We start from the raw sequence: 21,779 nt of genomic DNA, 5'->3' as shown, positions 1-21,779 counted from the left end.
TAGGATAGCAAATCAAACACGTACCGAGCGAAGATATATATATAAAATGAGAATCAAATTATTTTAAGAATAATTTTTGGTAGAATTACTTAATTATATATTAATCCAACCATTTAATATTTTGATAGTTACATTGTTAGCAACCTTCTAGTTGGTTTAAACTAATGAATTACTAATCTTCACTTGCTCCTAAAGTCTCTCACTCTTTAATAAATTTTTATAAAGTGGAAAATTCAAAAATCTAATCAATAAATCATGCGATATCCAAGCAGGTCAAATCATGTATAAATTGAACATTCATTGATATATAATTTTATAACAACCATTTATTTTTATTTTGACAAGTATATTTTACGTTAAAATAAAATTAGTTAATAAAATATAAAATAATTTTTAATTATATATAAAATTTTGTACATATTTTTTTATCCATAAAAGTCAAAGATAAGTACCAAGATATTTACACCAACCAATACACATGTTTCATTATTTTACGTTAAATATAACTTTTTCTTAGACTAGATGTGTTTAATTGTACCAAAAATAGGAGATGTATTTTTAAGAGTTGAGAAGAAGGAGATATTGCTTCAAGTGCTCTTACCAAAATTATCCTTTATACTTAATTTTTTTATAAGAAAATCACATACGAACAATTATTAAATTTCAATAAGTAAATAATGAAGAATGAAGAATGAACAAAGAATATAAAATTCGGATTACATACTTAAAAGTTAAAGCACCTTATCACGAAAAGAAAATATTATAATAAATCCCATAAAATCTGTCAAATTTAATTAAAATATATATATTGTCATTAAATTGTTATTTTTTTTACAAATCATTTAATTATATATTATCATGTGAGATAAAATTATTAATTTTCATAATAAAATTACATTTAAATTATTTATAATCAATTTACAGTATAGAATTTTTATACAATATATTATAGTTAAACTCAAATCTATATAGTCAAACCAAAGAGAGTTACATCAGGAATTTCAGCTGTTGGTATGTGGCTTCAAATAAAGTTTTTCCCTTCCATTATTGCGTTGCTTTCTACGCCTTACTTATATGATTTGGAGTTTAGCTGAATAAATTTGAAATTATATTATTTCCTAAAGTCAAACGATGATATCGATACGAGAAAACAAAAACTTCAACTATCAAATTAATCTACTATAATAGAGTATAAGGCAATTATTTATTATTTATATGATAAAATTTAAACTAAGCTAACAAAATCAACAAAGAAAATGAAAAGGACCGCCTTAGACCCACCGAAACATGTCGGTAAAGCATTGGCGGCTTCTTTTGACAAAATGCTTAATAGAAAGATAATAAAGCACCGCATAGGAAATTAAAAAAAAAGCAATAATTGGTGGATACATTTTTATTATAAAGATTTCATTAATATTTATAATTATTTACCCTTTTTTATTTCTCTTTTCTTTTAATATTATATTATTATATTATCTATTATACTTTACAAACAATTCGGATATACCCCTAAAGTCTTAAACATATTGAAGCATAATTATTTCAAGAGAGTACTTAAGTAATCAGTTCTGTCAAATACCTAAATAACAAACAATAGAGTATATGAAATCTTCAAGTATTTCGGTTTTTGGCACAACCAGCTACTCGAATACATATGCATTTCATTTCCTATAGTATTCAAGTAGTTAATGTAATTGAACGCCTGCCTGGGTACATATCAACACCCTTATGTGGTTTACGCCTAATGTACTCAGTTATTCGGTGAAGTCGAGCATCGTTATCAAATTTCAGGGTCTACGTGGATTGGGAATGCAATTTTAAAAACTCGACTCTTAAACTCACAAGAGTATATTTTATATAAAAATAATAATAAAATACTTATAAATAATACATTAATTAAATATTTTTATAATATAATAAAGTAAAATAGTAAATAATAAATTTAATATTTAAATAATTAAGTCTAGTAATACGTCACCACTAGATAATAATTTGCGGAACTTATTATAGTAATAAAACATTCTTATTAAAGATTTAATGTTGTTAGAGATGTGAGTTCTTTGATTCAGGAACAGTACACTAAATAAAAGTATGTTGAAACCTAAATATATAGAAAATAACCCAAAATAACATGTGATTTGGTCTAATTTTTAAATTTGTTGATTCGATAACTCAATCATAAACTCGAAAGTCTACTAAGTTTATCTAGAGTCAACTAAAAAAATTTTGCACATGAGTCAACTCCAAGAGAATAAATAGATTCATAAACTCATAAGAGTTAGCAATATTAACTCAAGAATTTGATAACCATGAAGCAGAGTACCTAAATGCATCTAATCCTACATCTAGTCCCCACGAGAAATTCGATCTAGTGTTCGGTACTCGGAATCATAAAACCATAATTAAGAATCATAAAAATGCAATTACTTTGCATAAAATATATTAAAAACAATAATAAATATTTTAAGAGTAATTATAAGCATATTACTAATAACGCCAAGGCCCAAAGGTTCATGAACCCATTAAAAGATGTATAGATAGCTGTAAAAATATTAAGGTAAACACTATTTATTAATATTAAAAATACATTTATTGTTCTAAGTTGAAAATAATGTCGAAATACCTTTTACAAGTATCTCCCCTCCTTTTGTTGGACCATCAGATACCAAATACTTAAAGAAAAAATCTTAAAGAAGAGCTAAATTGAAAAAAAGATTACTTATCTATCCTTATACATATACACCTATTGTTTATAGGTATCTTTGATTTCTCTTTCTCTTTCACTAGATATTATTTAGATCACTAATCATTTTGAAAAAGAGAAAGCATCACAAAGGTGGAAAAACTAAGATAAGTGAAACCAACAATTAAAATAGGAATTTAATTTTTATGTATTGTTCCTATATAAAAATTCACACTAAATTATTTTAGATATAATTTTTAAAATAATTACAATAAAATTAAAATTTTTATTGTAGTTAAATAATAATTGTATAAAAATATTTATACTATAATTTTTTTAAAATAAATTCATAAATCATTTAGAATGGCTCTAAATTATTTCTACAGTATTTTTATTACTTTATCAGTCATGAACAATTTAGAATATTTTTTATATTTTCAAAATATTAAATATATTTATCTTTTACTTGATGCTGATTTATAATGTGTTCATAAATAAATATAGCATTGTTGGTTTATTTTGTTGTAAAAAAATAAAGCATTACTCGTTTATTTAACCTCTTTTCAACAAAAAAAAAACCTCTTTTACTCTTAGATATATATACATCGATTGCTATCTGGTTGACTTGGAATTTATTCTGTTGGAGTTGTCAATAGTGATGTTTTTCTTTTTTGTTGGGTATGTAACCGATTGCCTTACGAAAGGAATTATTTTGTTAGTGTTAGACTATTTTAAAGTCAACTTTAGCTTATTGTAGTTATCTTAAATTTTTGATGACTTATTCACAACAACGACAAAAAAAGTTATCTTAAATCGATTACCTTTGCCAATTCTGCTACTCGATAAAATGAATTCATTCACTCCTTAAAAAAATGAAATGATGACCTCTTTTTTTTTTTAATTAAAATGATTTAGCACACTTTTTAAATCAAATAATAATAACTGTCATTTTATCAAATCTTGGAAGAAAAGGTAGGATTTAGTATATATTAGGAAACAGGCGTAAGTAATCTCCCTAAACTCATTTTTTATTCCCCTCTTACACTATTTTTTATTTCTCTTTTTACTTTTCATCATATTACGCATACATCTTTATCTATATTTTATTTTATTTTGTCTTTTCTTCTCAGCTTTCTCTTATACAAAGAATGTGTACACAACACACCCTCTTTTCGGTGTCAAAATATTTTTTTCCCTAAAGAAAAACACTATATTGTCATGTATATAAAGAAATAAAACGCCGCGGCGCCGCCACTTATCTTAGTTGCCAACGACATAGATGTTTTCATTTTGTGTCTCTTTTTTTTTCCTTTTTCTTTTTACAATTCTCAATTTGTGTCTAATATTGATTATCTTCTAACAGGCCATTAACCAAAATAGTAAAATTGAACATGCGAAAATTAGTCTGCATTTTAGTACAAATCGAGACTGAAGCAACTAGGAAAGAAGAGGCAATTTTCAAAGAAAGAGTTCAGTACCACATATTAGCATTTGCTCTGATCAATCTCTTTCTTTCTTCGTAACAAATTAACATCATCCAATTGATTTGGAAAGTTGATGAAAAAATTATTGACATGAGGACATGGTCTACACTTTGTACTTACTTACCCTGTGCAGTGTGCACAAAGCACGCCCAATGTGACTCCGCAGCCTAGTCAAAAAAGAATATATTTTTTTCTTTCTCCGGAAGAACAAAAAATCTTAAAAAATCAACCTATGCAACCAAAGAACAAAAAATGACTATAAACACTGATCAATCCTCCTCACCGCTATACAGGGTGACCAATTTTGTCATGATCCTAATCCTAAAAACATGTTCAATCTTGGTGTATGTTGTTTTATCGGGTCGGTTATAAACTAATTGTAAAACAATTACGATACGGATCGAGGATGATGCCGATAAAACGTGCTCAATCTAATAAATAACGAGCAAGATTGGCCGAACTCGAAATGGAGCTTGTAAAGGTTGCTCCAGCAGAACTTGATTCCTCGGACGAGTTTAGGTTTTGTTGTTTGATTCTGATGTTCCTGAGATCAGCAACGAACCCTGGCTTCGAAATGTGAACATCTCTCATATCAATGTCCTTGGTCAACTTCTCTACAACTTCTGACATTCGTGGCCTAAGCTTGGCAGTTTCTTGCACGCAAAGCAGCCCCACCTTGAGGAATTTCAATGCCTCTTCCTCTGGAAAATTCATATTAAGCATGGGATCCACCAATTTTAATAGATCATTAGATTGATACGCTGCCCACGCCTGAAATTGAAAAATCATGTTCATGCTCAAACTTCTAACACACAAACACACGTTTCTTCAATTTGACCAAATCACAACAGACAAAAAAGCAATTTTAATTATTCCCCGTTTGGGTTAAACCCTTTATCTCGTTTTCTAATTGATTTTAATTGTATCCCCAGCAAGTGAGGCTGAATCTACTAGCTAGATAGCTACATTAATTATAATGTTTGACTTCAATTTCATACCTTCTCCACTATGAAACGTTCAATGTCTTGATAGGCATCCACCACTGCTAGGCCACTCACAATTTGTAAAAGCAACACTCCGAAGCTATAAACATCTGATTTTCGCGAAACCTGGCCGGAATTTGCATATTCTGGAGCTAGATAACCCCTGTTGGTTAAAAAACAAGAAACCCCATTAGTCATGGAATGAAAAGGATTCAAATTTTTTAGCCAAGGTAATTTAAAAAATCTTTAATGTTCTAACTCACAATGTCCCTGCTACCCGAGTGCTGATGTAAGATGTTTCGTCTCTCAGCAATTTTGCCAGACCAAAATCTGAAACCTTTGGTATGAAATTTCTATCAAGAAGTATGTTTTTGGCTTTGATGTCTCTATGTACGATATGAGGCTTAAGCTCCTCATGGAGAAAGTCAAGCCCCCGAGCCACACCTATGGATACGTCCTTCCTTATTTCCCAATTGAATCTCATCCTTCTCTCTTCCGAACCTATCAATCAAAAGCCACAACAAGAAAAATCATTAATTTCTGCCCTCAATTGCTAACACTTAATTGGAAATTCAAAAGCATAACACAGAAACTAATTATCCTTAGACTAATTACCTAAGAAAGTGTTGTAGAGGCTATTGTTCTCCATATAATCATAGACCAAATATCTATAAGCACCTTCCACACAACACCCTTTTAGGCTTACAAGATTTTGGTGCTTGATGTTTGCAAGTGTGGCCAATTCCGCCACAAATTCCCTCTCTCCACGCATGGATTCCACCTCAACCGAAAGCACTTTCACCGCCACAAAAGATCCATCCACAAGCTTCCCCTTTTACAAGCCAAAATCCCAAATCAGTCTCACATAACATACCCTCTTAGTTAATTTTGGTTACAAACTTACAATATATCAAATTGCATTGCATATCAATGCCAATCAAGCAATAAACTCATTAAGAGAATGAGAATAGAGAATGTATATATTACCTTAAAGACAGATCCAAAGCCACCTTCTCCAACCTTCTCCGAGGAATGAAAATTGCGCGTGGCTAATTTCAATTGCTTGTGAGTGAATAAACGAAAGCTCCCATCGTTGATCTCTTCATCTGGGTAATCTGCAGTGCAAGCCAAGAGAGACCAAAGATAATGAATAAAAACATTCAAAAGACAAAAAATGTTCAATAATAATTAATGTGTGTGTACCGTTGTTGTTGTTTTTTTCAGTGGTCGATGGCGAGAAACAAGAGAAACAAGGAATCTTCATGTTTTGAGATAAGCTTAACGTAACAACACTGAACACTCTCTTGGATGTTGGTGCTTCGGGGTAATATATGAAGGTTTTGGACAGGGAGAGCGTGTGGAGAAAATGAGAAAGACCATGTTTCAGTAAACAGAGAACAGAGAATACACGGTAATGAAATTCATTATGCCTTTGACACTTTCTTTTTCTTCTTTTCCCATTTTGGAATTTTTTTTTTTTCTCACAAGTCTAGAGTGACGACCCATTCATTCCCATTGCAAGTTGGAGGTTTCTGACGTTAACAAGTGACCGGAACAAATCATTGATTGTAATATGAAGTATGAACAATAGAATGGAACTTTGCTGATGAGGTGACCTTTGCTTTTCTATCCACACTTTCATGCATGAATAATCCATTTCTATCCACATTTTTAATGTTTGAATCAAAGTATGTAAAGTATTTTTTTTCTGAATTTTAATACACAATAACAAATTTTTGTGTAATAAATAAAGAAGAAATTAATAGTTGCTTCTAAATTAAAAGTACTTTTGCCTTATCTTAAATTCAATTCAAACAATTTAGAGAAATTTGCGATAAAATTTGGTTTTATTTTATTTTATTGATAAAGTCAGTTTGATTTGATTTGAATTAAATTAAATTAATTTTTTAATGGTTTGATTTAGATAATTTTTTTATTAAAATAATTATTTCATTAGTTTTTTATTTTCATCTTTTAAATCAAATATATTAAAAAAAACTCATTTATAAGAATATACAAAACTTGCTAATATATATTAAACATTCTTTAATAAAAATAATCTTTCTAATTTTTATCCATTTAAGTACGTACGTATCTAATAGCCAAAACTAGATCTAGGTTATATTATATATTAATAAGTGTAACTAATAAATATTGCAATAAAGAAATTAAAAATGTATTAATATCATGTATGATATTTTGTTAGTATCCAATCTTAATTAAAGTTAATTAATTAAGATTATTCAGTTTGAATAAATATTTTTTATCTTCTAATAATCATAAAAACATCAGTATAAAAATTTAACGTGTAAGAGTTTAAAAACACTCCCTGCGTTCCTTTTCATGTCTTTTAAAGTTTTCATGTAAAAACTAAAAAGTATAATATTATTTCAATAAAATAGTTGTATAAATTCTTATTTTATTTCTTTCCTCCACAATAAATGCATGTGTAAATTAATTAAATATTAGGTGACAAGAAAATGTATAATTGATAAAAAAAATGCGATGTTAAATTTTGCAAATGAAAGATAAATAAAAATATTTGAAAAAATTGACAATTAAAAAGGGGACAGGGAATAATTGTTAATTTGAGAGCTTTAAATTAAAACAAATAATATATGTCATGTAAAGAAAACAAATAATATATGTTAATTACATCAATTTTTTTTAAAAAAATATAGTGATTAAATTATGAGTTTAATGTCTGAGAGTGTAAAATTATTTTACATGGTCATTTAATCACAAATTACCATTTAAGTTATTTTAAAATAATTATTTAATAAATCAACAAAATGACCATAAATAATAAGTTATGATTGGATGACATGTAAAAAAATTTTATACTAACATGTTAGTGTATAACCTTTCTTTCTCTTAAATTATTCTTATAAAAGACACGATAATTACTTTAGTTGATAAAAAAATATTAAAGTGATATTATAAGGAAGAATTTAGTAGTTTAATATTTTAAAATAATTTAATAATAAAATTTTAAAACAATAGTAATAAAAATTAATTTTTCAAAGAATAATTTAATAAAAAAATATTAAGAGGGTTGTGACACTCTTTACCTCGATAGCATAAAATTACAAAAGATTATATTACCAAAAAAAATTTAAAAAAAAAAACTTTTAATAAGTATAGAATATCACATCCTCAAACCACACATGATTAAATACCACAAATACTAATTTAACTCAAAACTATCTTAGCACTCCGAAGGTGATACAATAAGGTTGTATAAAAAAATAAAACCAACTTAAGAAATAATAACATTAATCCAATCTCCATTTCATAACCCATTAAATTTTACAATTCCAAATTAAATGTAAAATAAAAATACATAAATACAGGCTTATGCTTTATCTAGCGGCATCCTCTTGGTCCTACTAGACATCACCTATCGCCAACACATATAACAAAAACACACAAAACAAAACGAGTGAGATACATCTCATTACATGCTCGTCGTATGAAATTGGAGACATGTAACAAACATGACATTTGACATTAATCAAACACATACGCATTGAGGTATTCATGTAATCCAATGTAGGGGTGGAAAAGCAAGTCAATCCATCTCGCGTAAGGCCTGTCTGTGTTAGCCCACATAGGCAGTGGACTGGGCCCACCCCCCCCCCCCTCACTCTTAAACGGATCTAATAAATTGGTTCGCCCTCCCATGGACCAAATGGACTGGTCTACGGACATAGTTTTTAAAAAAATACAATTTCAACAAAAATGTTACACAACCAAATTAAGTTTAACACAAATGTAAATAAAATCTCATCAATTAGTCAATTACATCAACAAAATAAATAATGTCTTAACAAAAGAAAATCCAAACATTAAATATAAAATATGAAACTTAAACATCTCCAACAACAAATGATTCCATACTTGAAGTAGCTTGAGCCTTTTCCATCTCCACATCTTCATCTTCTTTTTTTCTTTTCAAAAATCATACAAATTGTTCACATTCATGGTGGCAACACGCCTAGAGGGTACCTTAACATCAAGATGCAAATATTGTAATAACTCTTTAAACCTCATATGTTCAACAAAAGAGAATGGAATATCATGTTCAATAATCATCATAGGTATCATCTCACATACCACACTTTGATCAAGTTTTTTAGTTCTTAATCTCCCAGCATGATCAAGAATAATATTTCCAATGCGTGGTATCATCTCACATACCACACTGTTACCCGCGCGGACTGTGGGTCCCGCAGGTCAATCCATGGACCCGACCCGCTTACCCACCCGTAATCCAATGTATCAAATATTTCTTATCTTATATGCATGTGGTATCATTTAAAACTTTTTTGTGAAGGTAGCCTAGGAGTACATGTAGTTGATGAATAGCTACACCATGGACATCTGACGTTAACACTCTTAACTAGGATGACATCACAAGCAAAAGCAAAAGCAAGACGTCAGGATTATCCAAATACTTCATCTTATAGAATCAACATGATCTTAAAGGAGATTTCACACTAAATAACACCCAAGGCTAGGATTCAACAAGCTCTTCATGATCTCCCTAGTTTCTAGCTATATGTTATTTATACCTATAGTTTCACACCCATCACTAAAACAAATAGTGATGAAATCAAACATTTGTAGCTATATGCTATTTATACCCATAATTTCACATCCATCACTAAAAAAATAGTGATTAAATCAAACATTTGTAGTAATATGCTAGTACCTATACCCATAGTTTATCAAATGTTTGTAGGTATAGAATGATAACCCACATTTTTAATGACCGCCCCTAAAAGTGTCGGTAGGTGTTTGGAAAATTTCTTGTAGTGAACACACACTTAGTTTTTAGTATGAGTACATTAGCAAATTGCATCATTAGTTTGCATAGCTCCTCAAAGTAATTATCAACAACATGAATCTCACTCCAAAATTTCTTAGTTAGGAATGAGGAGGATAGAATCTTACTTGTGGACATATTTATCGAGAAAGAGATAAAAAAAAAGGTTGTGTGAGAATGTGATGGAATAAGAGGCCCATTCTGGATGGACTAAGCTTCAAGTTCATCAACAAGTGATGGGAGGTCATCAAGCATGATATCCATAGGGCTATTCAAGAATTTCATACACATGGAAGATTGCCTAAAGGCTCCAATGCTTCTTTCTTGATAATCATTCCTAAAAAAGAAAACTCACTTAGTTTGGGGGAGTATAGACTTATATCACTAATAGGTTGCTTTTACAAGATCATTGCAAAAATCTTGGCTAGGAGGATAAGCAAGGTTTTGGGCAATGTGGTGGATATAAGACAATCGTCCTTTATAGGAGGGGGAATTTTTTGGATGGTGTGATGATAGCTAATGAGGTGGTTCATGAGGTAAAAGCAAACAAAAAACCATGTTTGATATTTAAAGTCGACTTTGAAAAGGCTTCTAATGACTTGATAAGGTGGGATTTTCTAGCATATATGTTATTTAGATTACTCCAAACATAATAAGTGTTATCAATTTAATCTTATGTAGTTCAACCTTAAATATGAGAATTGAAAATAAATAAATTGTATGAAAAGAGGTTGAATAAATTACATTTCCTTCTTAATTGCTTCTCAAGACCTAGAGAAATTTGTCCTAATTGAATCTCAAGATACAAGGGAATTTATGCAAACTTTGCTTTGGATCCAATGGATATAGGGATACCTACAATTCTCAGTTATGTCCATTCTTGTTAATGAGAGTCCTACACAGGAATTTAGTGTGTTAAGGGGACCCCTTGACACCTTTTCTCTTTTATGGTGGTGGCGGAGGGGTTAAGTGGGTTGGTAAGAAAAGCAATTGGTGGAAGGTATTAGTGTGGGGAATGACAACTTCAAGATATCACTCCTTCAATATACAGATGATACAATTTTTTTTCTTCAAAAATAAGGTCAAGTGCTTTATTTCCTTAAAAACTATTCTTAGATGCTTTGAATTGGTATTTGATTTGAAGGTTAATTTCTCAAAGAGTAGCTTGATGGGCCTTAATATGGATCAAATGGGTGTCCTAACTTGTGCTAGCCTATTGAATTGCATAACCATGAACTTGCCTTTTACCTACTTTGGAATGTCAGTGGGTGTAGATGCAAGGAAGATGACAACATGGCAACCTATCTTTGAGAAGATGAAGAGGAAGTTAGCACCTTGGTGGAAGAGGCATTTATCCTTTGGAGGGAGAATTTGTCTCGTTAAGTCGGTATTATCTTCTCTACCTCTTTATTTCTTGTCTTTTTCAAGTTCCCATGAAAGTGTATGTTGTGTTCAATAGGATACAATCTGAGTTTTTATGGGGAGCAAAGAGAGATGCGAAAAAAAGTATTTGGATAAAGTGGGATGTGGTGTGTTCTCCTATTGAGAGAGGTGACTTAGGAATTAAAAATCTAGAAGTGTTCAATAGGGCTTTGGTGGGGAAATGGATGTGGAGGTTGGTGAGTGAGAAAGATAGACTTTGAAGGGAGGTTTTGTTGGATAAATATGGTATCACAAGTCTAGATAAGTTTGTGTAGGGTCATAATTCTTTGAATGGCTCCCAATGGTGGAGTGATTTGGTCAATGTGTGTGACTTTGTAGGGGGTGGTGAAGGGTGGTTTCAAAGGGAATATTTAGAGTGTTGGAAGATGGAAGTGATGTGAGCTTTTGGTCTTCAATATGGGTGGGCCAAGAATAAAAGGAATGTATGGTTGTAGAGGTGGGAGGTTGGTTAGTGAATGAGTGGAATCGAGAGTTACAATGGCGTAGAAGGAGGTTCCAATGGAAGGAGGTGGAATTGCATCTGCGTAATAGATTTTTGTTGTTAACATTATGTAAAAAGAAAGTATTACCACATTGTTAAGTCTATTGGGCACACATTAGAATTTAATTAAATGATTTTTTAAAATGACTTCATTGGGCACAAGATGTATTTGTTTTTTGTTATATCCTTCTGTGCTTGTGCTTTTTTTTATTTATTATTATCGGCTTTCGGCCCATCCTGGGTTCAAAACTGGATTTTTTTTTAATATGAGTTTAATATCTATATATTAAAAGTATAAAATAATTTTATACTATTATATAATTATGAATTACTGTTCAAATTATTTTAAAAATTAATAAATTTATTATACATGGTGCAGATTATAATTTTTGTATAATTTTTTTATGGCATAATTTTTTCTTCTTTTAATATTATTCTTTTGTCTTTTTAAAAAGATTTATATATGATGGAATCTTTAATTATAATGTGTCAAATCGTTTTCCTCGTACAGAATATTCGCATAATTTAAACAAGTAGTTGAACATAATTTAATTGATCATGTACCTGAAATCTGACCGAGCGTGTTCTATTTTTTTACCATATATGGTAATGTTTTTTTTTTTTCCCATGATGTCCACAAGGATGGCTTACAGTGGTCGGGGTCGACTTTTTTTTTTTCCTCAGTTCTCACTAGAAGTGGGATTGCAGTTTATTTTAAAGCGATTTTTAGATAAAAGTGATATAATCTAAATTTAGAAATAAATTATGATTTAATTTAAAAACTCTAATTTATTTGAATTAAATTAAATAAATAAATTAATTTTCCATTAGCTTATTTATTTTTATTGTTTTCATATTATTTAAAATGTTTCATAAACATATCGATATTATTTGCATTTTATTTCCTGTATAACTTTTATTTAGTTATTTTAATTTGACAATTAATAATAATTAATTGACACATTTATTTGTGCCCGAGTAAAGAATTCCTCCTCAATGCTCACATTAAAGATGGGATACAACTATACAAGTATCTCTAGGAAATAATCTGTAAATAGTTATCCAAATATATTTTTATTTTTAACTAAAGTTAAGTTTATACAGTTTTTTTTTTTTTTTACAAAAAGTTAAGTTAAACCAAACTCAATTTTTTAAACGGAAATCCAAATACACAGTAAATCATTATTGATGGCTAAAGACTGTTATAAACTATTGATATGACGACTTCAAAATTTCATGAAAAATGACAGTGTAGAAATTTTTAACCGGATGTTAGTGTAAAACATTTAACACTTAAAATACGTATCAAAATTTTATTCATTAATAGAAATGTAGATATATTTGCATTAGTTTTTTTAAAAAAAAAATCATATAAATTATTTTTTAAAAATAGATAAATTAAATGCATTTTCATTGTTTTCATTTTTTGAAAATAGTGATTTGAGCGACAAAATAAGCATGTTATTAAGTTTTGAAAATATGCAAATGAAAAATATTTTTAGAAAATAAAAATAGAAAACATTTTAAGCTAAACGAGTTCTGAACTAGAAAAGTTGGAGGTTTACAAAATGTTATGCATACTTTTAGTTTTAGTTTTGTTGATTCATCTTCTTTTTAGTATCCAATAATTAGCAAACAAAAATAATAATAATTGAAGTGAATTATCCATATAAGTTAAATTCTTGAGGATGGCCTTCCATTCCATGGCTATTTCCTCAAGTACTTAAGCAAATTTCAAAAGTAAAAGGATATGAAGATGATAATTTTTAATTAAAAATCATTGTTTACATACACGTATATGTTGAGATTGATTTTTTATTTTAAATAATTATATAATTAAAATTTTGTTAAAACTATTATTTCTAAAAATTATTCCAAACCCATTTAGTGTAAGACAAATGTTAGTCTAAACTAGTAAACCTTAGCTTAACTGAGTTCTCTCTCAAAAAAAAAAAAACTAAACTGAGTCATTATTTATTCTTTTTTTTTTTTTTTTGCTTCTATTTTGTAATTTTGTTTATCTATGTTTAGGTTATTGAATTTTTGGGGCGGTGCCCAGTTTTACTGTTTATCGATGGTCTTTGAACTCTTATGTTTGGGCTCCTTATGGGTTTCAAAATTTTAGGCTCAATAAAATGAGGCCTCAGCCTAAAGGTAAATTTTGATTTGGATTGGGCTCATTCAGGCATGGTGTGCGTTGACCCCAAAAAAACGAGGCATGATGTTAATTGTGATTGATATGCTGGGATTTGAATTTGCACTCCCATGTGTGTATTCTACACTTCCTATTTCTCTTTGAAAATATCAAATTATCCTTCTACACTTCCTATCATATTATTTTTTATTTTCAACCATTATTTTAGAGACACGATTCTGGAAGCTATATAGTAGTCTTAAGGAATCACCATTTTGGAATATAGATTGAGTTTCAGAATAGGCTTTCTAAAATGCATAAAATGTTTTTTTTTAATTTTTAACCATTATTTTTTACTGTTATGGAACAAACATTCTAGAAGCTATTTCTTACTGTTATGGAATATGCATTCCAGGAGTTATTTTTTTACTATTAGGGAACACCTATTTCGGAAATTATTTTTTAATGTTATGAAACTCCTATTTTGGAAGCTATTTTTTACTATTATGTAACACCTATTCTAAAAGAAGAAAACTATTTTTTTACTATTATATGGAGCACCTATTTTGGAAGCTATTTTTACTATAATGGAACACATTTTGGAAGATTTATTTTTCTCTTATGGAACATCTATTCCGAAAGCTAATTTTTTACTGTTATGGAACACCTATTCCAAAAGGCGAAAGAACAAGAGCCATGACAATATGAACGATGCCGAGGGAAGAAGGTGGTGCGAGACAAGGAGGAGTCTGTTAGTCGTCATTTACGACTAACTTTTGTATTGAAAAACATTATGAAATTTATGTCATCCCCTAATTTATAGTTCTTTTTGTAGTTTTGTACATATTTTTATGTTTAGTTTAATTTTTATGCAGTAGATATTCCCTTCATTGTGAATTAATGTGTTTTCAACTTCAGTTTCATGTGAAAAGATGAAGAATAAGAAGGTTGCAATAGCTGGTGTCTCGCTAAGCGAGGTATATGCACTTAGCGAGCAACATCCGCTAAGCGAGACATCAGCTGGCTTAGTGAGTGAGGAGAATCTGCCACGCATGCATGCACTCAGCGCGCCATCAGCTTGCCCAGAGAGTCATTTGTCTCTTCTGGCGCCCAACGCGCCTGACTCGCTAAGCCAAAAATCACTAACTCGCGCTTAGCGCGAAAATGGCGCTAAGTGAGCCTTTGAGGACAGAAAGTCCTTAAAAGCTGAAGTTGGCGTAAAAAAAAAAGAGGGACTCTTTAGCTTTTGGAAGAATAGAGATATACGTGAGAGACGCAGTAGGGCAAGGGGAGCACCAAAAACCTCAACTTTCAAGAGGATTCTAGGTTTTAGAGTGATTTCTAGGTTCCTAGAGGTGGAGGAGACATCCTCACCACTGTGTAATCTGAATTTTGCTTCCAAAAATCCCTATTGTAGCTGAAAAGTGATAACTTGCCATGAAAGGCTAAAGCTTTTGTTGGGAATTTCTGCTGAGCCTTGATGTAAAAACTCTTTACTATCTATTTAATGTTGTTTTGATGTGTTCATTGCTTCTATCTGCATTTCATTATTGCATGCTTGTGGACTAATCACCCATTTGTGTGTAAAGTTAGGGATCTTTAGCATTGGAAAATGTTTTGAATCCTTAGAACGGGATAGAGCAGGGCTAGATAATTGTGTCTGGACACGAAGTGCAAGGATTTAGTTTTTAATATGTTGTATTTGTAATGCAATTCGTTTAGGCTAAGTTCGATGAGACATCCTAGAACGAGGTTTAAATAGAATTAGTCCATTCACGCGAGGAATCGGTGTTTGGTGTATTTGCCCTCAGCATAGAACACAGAAACAACCTTAAATAGAGAAAAACCTTTAATTGCATCAAGTTACTCAGTAGAATGACCCAACGTTTTAATCATATGTTTATCTCTCGCATTTACATAATTAATTTTGTAGGTATCTTTAGAATTGCAACTATATCTTGTGTTTATTTCTATTTCATGATTTTATACAAATGTCTACATATTGAATGAATGCTTTTCCGAATGAAACAAACTACCTATGATTTGACATTAAGTTCTTACCTTTTATATTACTTGTGACTCAGTACACTTACTGATAGATTTCGCATTTGTCAAAGAGTGAATAGAGTCGTCATGGGAAGAACATGAGTTGTCATGGGAGGGAGAGGTTTGTTGAATGTAGCCTCAATGCATTAGTTAGCCATCGCGATATGTATGTTGTATAGACTTTGAATGTGCGCAAAAAGCTAGTTTAGTCGAATTTGGTTTCTCTATTGTCCTTTCCTGTGTCTTTTAAAATTATACAATTTTCATGATTTTTAAAATTAAATATCATCATTAAATATTAACACAACTCTTATGCATTGTTATTTTAATGGGACAACATGAAAAAGGACAGCAGAGAAGCCATGTCCAGCTTAGTCCATCTAAAACAGAGAGCTTTTGATGCTTGCTCACACCCCATCAGAGACTTTGTTGAAGATTTTTTGTTGAAGATCCATCTAGTTATGATTTTTTTGCCCGTTGTATATGATTTTCTGTTGAAGACCCATCTCAGCAATATTGAAGTAGTATGCTATATTTGGGCCAGTGTTTGTAATTCGAAGAAAATGATTAATGGTCCGTTAATAACATTTTAATTTTGTTTAGTGTTGTATTATGGTAGAGTAATTTTGATGTATACATAGAGGCATATTTTGGGATTTGGAATAATTGTAAATTTTAAAAATATTAAATATGTACAATTTAAGGTTTGAAATGTAAAATGAATAGGGAGTTACAAATGTTGTAGATAAAAATAATTTAATAAAACTAACAAACTGTTAAAAAAGACTTGCTATTTATTAAAAACCTCTTATTCACTAATGATTTGAGGAATAATATTATAATTTGAGTCGCAAGTATAGTTAATTTTATTAGATTATACAATTTAAATGTATAGGTAAGAGGGTCGTTAAGACAAAGTTCGGATTAACCAATTTTTTAGGTGTGAAATGTATTCATGTACAATGTATATATTGCCGTGCTTTTTTGGATTTAGTAGGCCAAACATAAGTTCCGAAAACAGCTTACATTGAAAGATCATTCATCAGGTTGTGTCCAAATGTCGATCTCGAAGGAACAACATTGTCATGTACTCAAATTTTTGTCATGGTGAAATTTGTTCGTTACTATGCCCGTGGATGTAGGTCTATATAATCGAACCACATAATTCTTGTCTCTGTTTTTATTGCTTCTTATATTTACATCTGAGATCTTTGAGTGAATATTTCCATACGAATATGGTTGATATTAAAATGTTAAATAATATTAAACAGCAAACAAGCTACCATTTATGTATTTTTTTTAAATTATTTTAAAATTTATTGTGCAATTGTATTTTTATTCAGTATGAAAATTATACATAAATGGCTAACGGGTTGCTGTAATTTTCAAGAGAAAGTAAAAACTTACAAAAGTGAATCTTTCTTGATGAATAGGAAATGCTTTTATAACTTTTAAAACGATTCAAAACAATTCATAAAGTTTAGAAATTAACATTGTCGGTTGCGAGGAGAAATGCAAAACACAGACAAAATTAGAATTACATTATTGCATAATAGAATCAAACTTAAGTATTAAGTAAGAAATTTGTGATAATAAATTTGTAACAACTGTATACTACACACTCTGCAGTTAAAATTTAGGTATCTAAGTAAGCTTTATCTTTGAATTAAGGCGTTTTAATTGTTTATATTTGACACAAAAGTGGAATGCTTAAGCAGATTCAAGTCCTAGCACTAGTAGTGTAAGAGCTTTCTTATTTCATTCATGATTTATGATATAGCTTGTTGTTGTTACTTGGGGTGAAAGAGTCATCATTTGGTAAGCATTGTTGGAATTGGAGGAAGTCTTTCCCATCATAAGGTAAACAAATATCTTAAAATTATTCCTTCATGGTATGATATATATTTTTTCTAGGGTTTAATCCGTTTTTAGTCTTCGCAAATATGACCAATATATGCTTTAAATAAATTATTCATTTTTATAACTATTATTATTTAAAAATAATAATAATAATTAGTTTAGCTATGGTTATTTTTAAAAGAAAATAAAAAACATACGGTAAATTGGACTCAAAACATAAAAAAACCAATTGGACTCAAAAAATTTAAGGCCAAACTTGACAAGCTAAAAGAAGAAAGGTTTTTACTTCTTGCACCTCCCTTTTTAGTAACAATCGTGCTCTTTGAACCAACGATGACATGTACCAAAGTTAATGTGGTCGTTCTCCAATGGCGACATGTGGAAGACAACGTCAACCATCCCAAACCACATTGACGTCAATATCGTTGCCATCACGCTCTTTGGTTGTTGCTCTGCCACAGTAGTCCCTTCCATGGTCTTCTTCCCAACCAACCATTTTTATTTCGTATCTGAACTCTCTATGAGATTGAATAAGGCAACAACATCTTAATTGTGATCGTGAGGCTAAGAATCATGGCATCTTGTAATATGGAAAACCTCACATTTAAACATATTCCTTAAAATAATCTGTATACTTTCTGTAATGAGTATCATGGGTCGTTTTTTTAAATATATTTCCAAAACAAGTAATCCAGAAGTCTTTTGTACTAATACATAATACCTAAGTCTTTTGCACTAATACATAATACCTATCCTTGGAACACTAATTAGCATTCATAATAGAAACAAAAACCTTCTAGAATAACTAAAAATGTGAAATTTTAATTTTCTTCTAAGGGGTAAGAAATTAAAATTCTCTTCTTGATAAAAAATCTTTTCAAAATATTCATGTATTTTCTTTATAACCTTCATCCTCTATTCCACCCGAAAGTTTTTTGAAATTCTATTCTCAAACTCATGACTCTTTCCTCAAAGATCTCTTTATTCATGAAACATCGTCTTAGCGGAGCAATCGGGGGTGGGTCTCGGTCCCCAACGACTCTCTATTTCGCATCAATATTCTTCTTTTTAGAAACATACCAACCATATATTTTATTATCTTTTCATTCATTTCCTTCCATCTCGTTAATTTTTATTTTTTTATCCAAATACAATATTTTGAAAATAAAAAAATTTGAATTAAAGTATTTAAAATTTTTAAAATTTAAAATTTTTCAAAATCATTTCCTTCGAACCGACACACCTTGATTAATAATAATTTTTTTTGCACATATCAATCAATATAATAAATTTATAATCACTTGAAAATATATATATACAAAATTTGTGTCATAAAAAAGATTGAAAGCTGGCCGAAAGGAAAGCAAAGTAGGGTTACACAACCCGTTTGGGGGACGGGGCCTCTTGTATTCTTGGCTATTAGCGGTTGCGTTGTGATCTTTTGTTGCAACGTTCAAATTATTTGAACAATTTACGCAAATAGGGTTTGGTGATTTCCGCAACGGCTAGTACAACCTTTTTTAAGCCACACCTTTTCTCCTCTCATTTATTCACCAACACAACCCCTCTTTGCAAGAAGGAAGATTCAGATTCAGATCACTGTTTTCCTTCTTCTCCTTCTTTCTTTCTGCAACTCTATTGCTATTCATTCAATCAACACAATATGGCTGCCAATAATGGGAACACAGAGTAGTTTTGCGTTTCCAGCCTCATGCTTGATTTGGTGATCCCTTCTCCCTGTATTCTGATTTATCAGATTTTGCCGTTCGTTTCTACTTTTCATTGGCCTGGTACGAGCTTTTCTTGATTTACTTCTCCATGATTTTTGCTCTGATCTCTCTGGGAAGATCAGTGAATGTGTGGTGTGGGTTGTGGAAGCAGTGGTTGTCTTATTAGATGATTTGGTGTTCTCTACTCCGGATTCTGAATCTTGGATTTGATTTTTGCTTTTCAATGGTTACTGAGAGCTTTATTTATCTCTGCAATTATGGGTCAATGTGTTCTTTCATCTTTGGAAATTGTTTCTCTCGGTTCTATTTTTCTTTTTCCATTAAGTGGATTGTTATGCTTCTTGCTTGTTCCAATCTTAATCGAGTTTGTGTTTTTCCGATTGATACCCTTTTATTGGAATTGAAGATCTTAAGAAATTGATAGTCTAGTGACTTTTTACATCAATTATTTGAATTATAGAGCATTTTTCTTCATTTTGTCATGGATAATCATTTATCTAATAGTTGATGGAGTTGAACTGTTTGTGTTTCATCGGTTTGCAGCACGTTAAGATTACTGTGTCAGATTGAAGATTAAAATATAAAAAGATATTATGCCTGATACGGTGGATTTAAACAGCTAACTGTTCTCGATAAACCTAATTTCTTCTTTGATTTTCCTCTATTGTTCAATTTCCCTGGACTTGATCACGAAACACACGGATTGAATTGTGAATCTGTTTTCTGCAGCGTAGTGTTCGGAATAGTTTCGTGTAATGTTCTGCATAGTGTGAAGCCGCCTCGAAAATGGTTTGGTGGTGTCTACTAGTTGAATATTCTTGGATTTGTCTCTTTGTTTCTATGTTTCACTTAGTTTTCTAGGTTTAATTTGCTGTGACTTGCGCTTGGGTCTTACAGGGAAGATAAGCAACGGATGTGACTGGCATGGGAGGCTGTGGAAAAGCTGTGTGGCGGAAGATTTCTGTGTGAAGCCTTAGGTTTTATTACCCTTGCATTCATCATTTTATTGTTTGTTTGTTTTGGACTGGCTATGCCTATCCAGTTTATTTTGGAATTTGATCTAGTTGTTTGTCGGTGTAAGTATAATAACCCCTCTGTTAGTGTGGGAGTTCTTGTGTGGGTTTGTAACAGGAACAATCAAAGTATTATGCATTTGGGGATTGTTACAATGTCACAGGAAGAATTTGGGACAGTGTGATTGGGTGGTTGACTCTTTGATTGGTTTGGAGAAATTCTACTGCTCCTTTTACTGTTTTCTTGATAATGGTGATGTTCATATTGCAGTATGCTGGAGTATCAATTTTGCATTCATTCTTCATACAGAAGATTAGAACTGCTAACAAAGTATAGATAATGTAATTTTTCTTCGATGGAATCCCTTTGTTTTGTTTCTAGGTTCGGTCTGAATTTGATCATGGGGGCATATGGATTGAGTTGTTAACCTCTTTTTTCCTGGTGTAGTGTTTTGAATGGTTTTGCGTTTACAGCCTCATGCTTGATTTGGTGGTCTCTACTCCCTGGATTCTGATTTATCAGATTCTGCCTTTCGTTTGTACTTTTGGTATGAGCTTTTCTTGATTTACTTCTCCATTATTTTTTCTTTGATTTCTCTGGGAAGATCAGTGAACGGCTGTCTTATTACATGATTTGGTGATCTCTACTCCGGATTCTGAATCTTGGATTTGATTTTTGCTTTTCAATGGTTACTGCGAGCTTTATTTATCTCTGCAATTATGGGTCAATGTGTTCTTTCATCTTTGGAAATTATTTCTCTGGGTTCTATTTTTCTTTTTCCATTAAGTGGATTGTAATGCTTCTTGCTTGTTCCCATCTTAATCGAGTTTGTGTTTTTCCGATTGATACACTTTTATTGGAATTGAAGATCTTAAGAAATTGATAGTCTAGTGACTTTTTAAGTCAATTATTTGAATTATAGAGCATCATTCTTCATTTTGTCATGGATAATCATCTATCTAATAGTTGATGGAGTTGAACTGTTTGTGTTTCATCGGTTTGCAGCATGTTAAGATTACTGTGTCAGAATGAAGATTAAAATATAAAAAAGATATCATGCCTGATACGGTGGATTTAAACGGCTAACTGTTCT

At 30.7% G+C, this 21,779-nt stretch overlaps 1 protein-coding gene and 1 long non-coding RNA gene across 45 annotated transcripts in view; one reads left to right on the top strand and one right to left on the bottom strand.

Annotated features, from left to right (window-relative positions):
- Window positions 1-4,155: 4,155 nt before the first annotated feature.
- LOC114369990 (putative serine/threonine-protein kinase) lies at window positions 4,156-6,678 on the bottom strand. The gene is made up of 6 exons (XM_028327272.1): window positions 6,354-6,678; window positions 6,138-6,265; window positions 5,766-5,982; window positions 5,414-5,651; window positions 5,166-5,313; window positions 4,156-4,938 (listed from the first exon to the last, which is right to left on the bottom strand). Exons 1-6 carry the CDS (start codon window positions 6,412-6,414, stop codon window positions 4,594-4,596), a joined length of 1,137 nt encoding a protein of 378 aa, XP_028183073.1. The 5' UTR covers window positions 6,415-6,678; the 3' UTR covers window positions 4,156-4,593.
- A 12,621-nt stretch (window positions 6,679-19,299) lies between these two features.
- Window positions 19,300-21,779, top strand: part of LOC114372076 — a 41,096-nt gene continuing 38,616 nt past the window's right edge. For 33 of the 44 annotated variants that reach the window (XR_003658140.1, XR_003658138.1, XR_003658135.1 and 30 more), the window contains exon 1: window positions 19,300-21,233. This is a non-coding gene — a long non-coding RNA (uncharacterized LOC114372076). The remainder of the gene's footprint in view (window positions 21,234-21,779) is intronic. The other 11 variants (XR_003658149.1, XR_003658123.1, XR_003658146.1 and 8 more) reach the window with 11 other exon arrangements.

The sequence above is a fragment of the Glycine soja genome, chromosome 10, assembly GCF_004193775.1.
Source record: "Glycine soja cultivar W05 chromosome 10, ASM419377v2, whole genome shotgun sequence".
Lineage (NCBI taxonomy): Eukaryota > Viridiplantae > Streptophyta > Magnoliopsida > Fabales > Fabaceae > Glycine > Glycine soja.
Note: the sequence above shows the minus strand (reverse complement) of the source record. Positions and strands in the feature narration are given on the sequence as shown.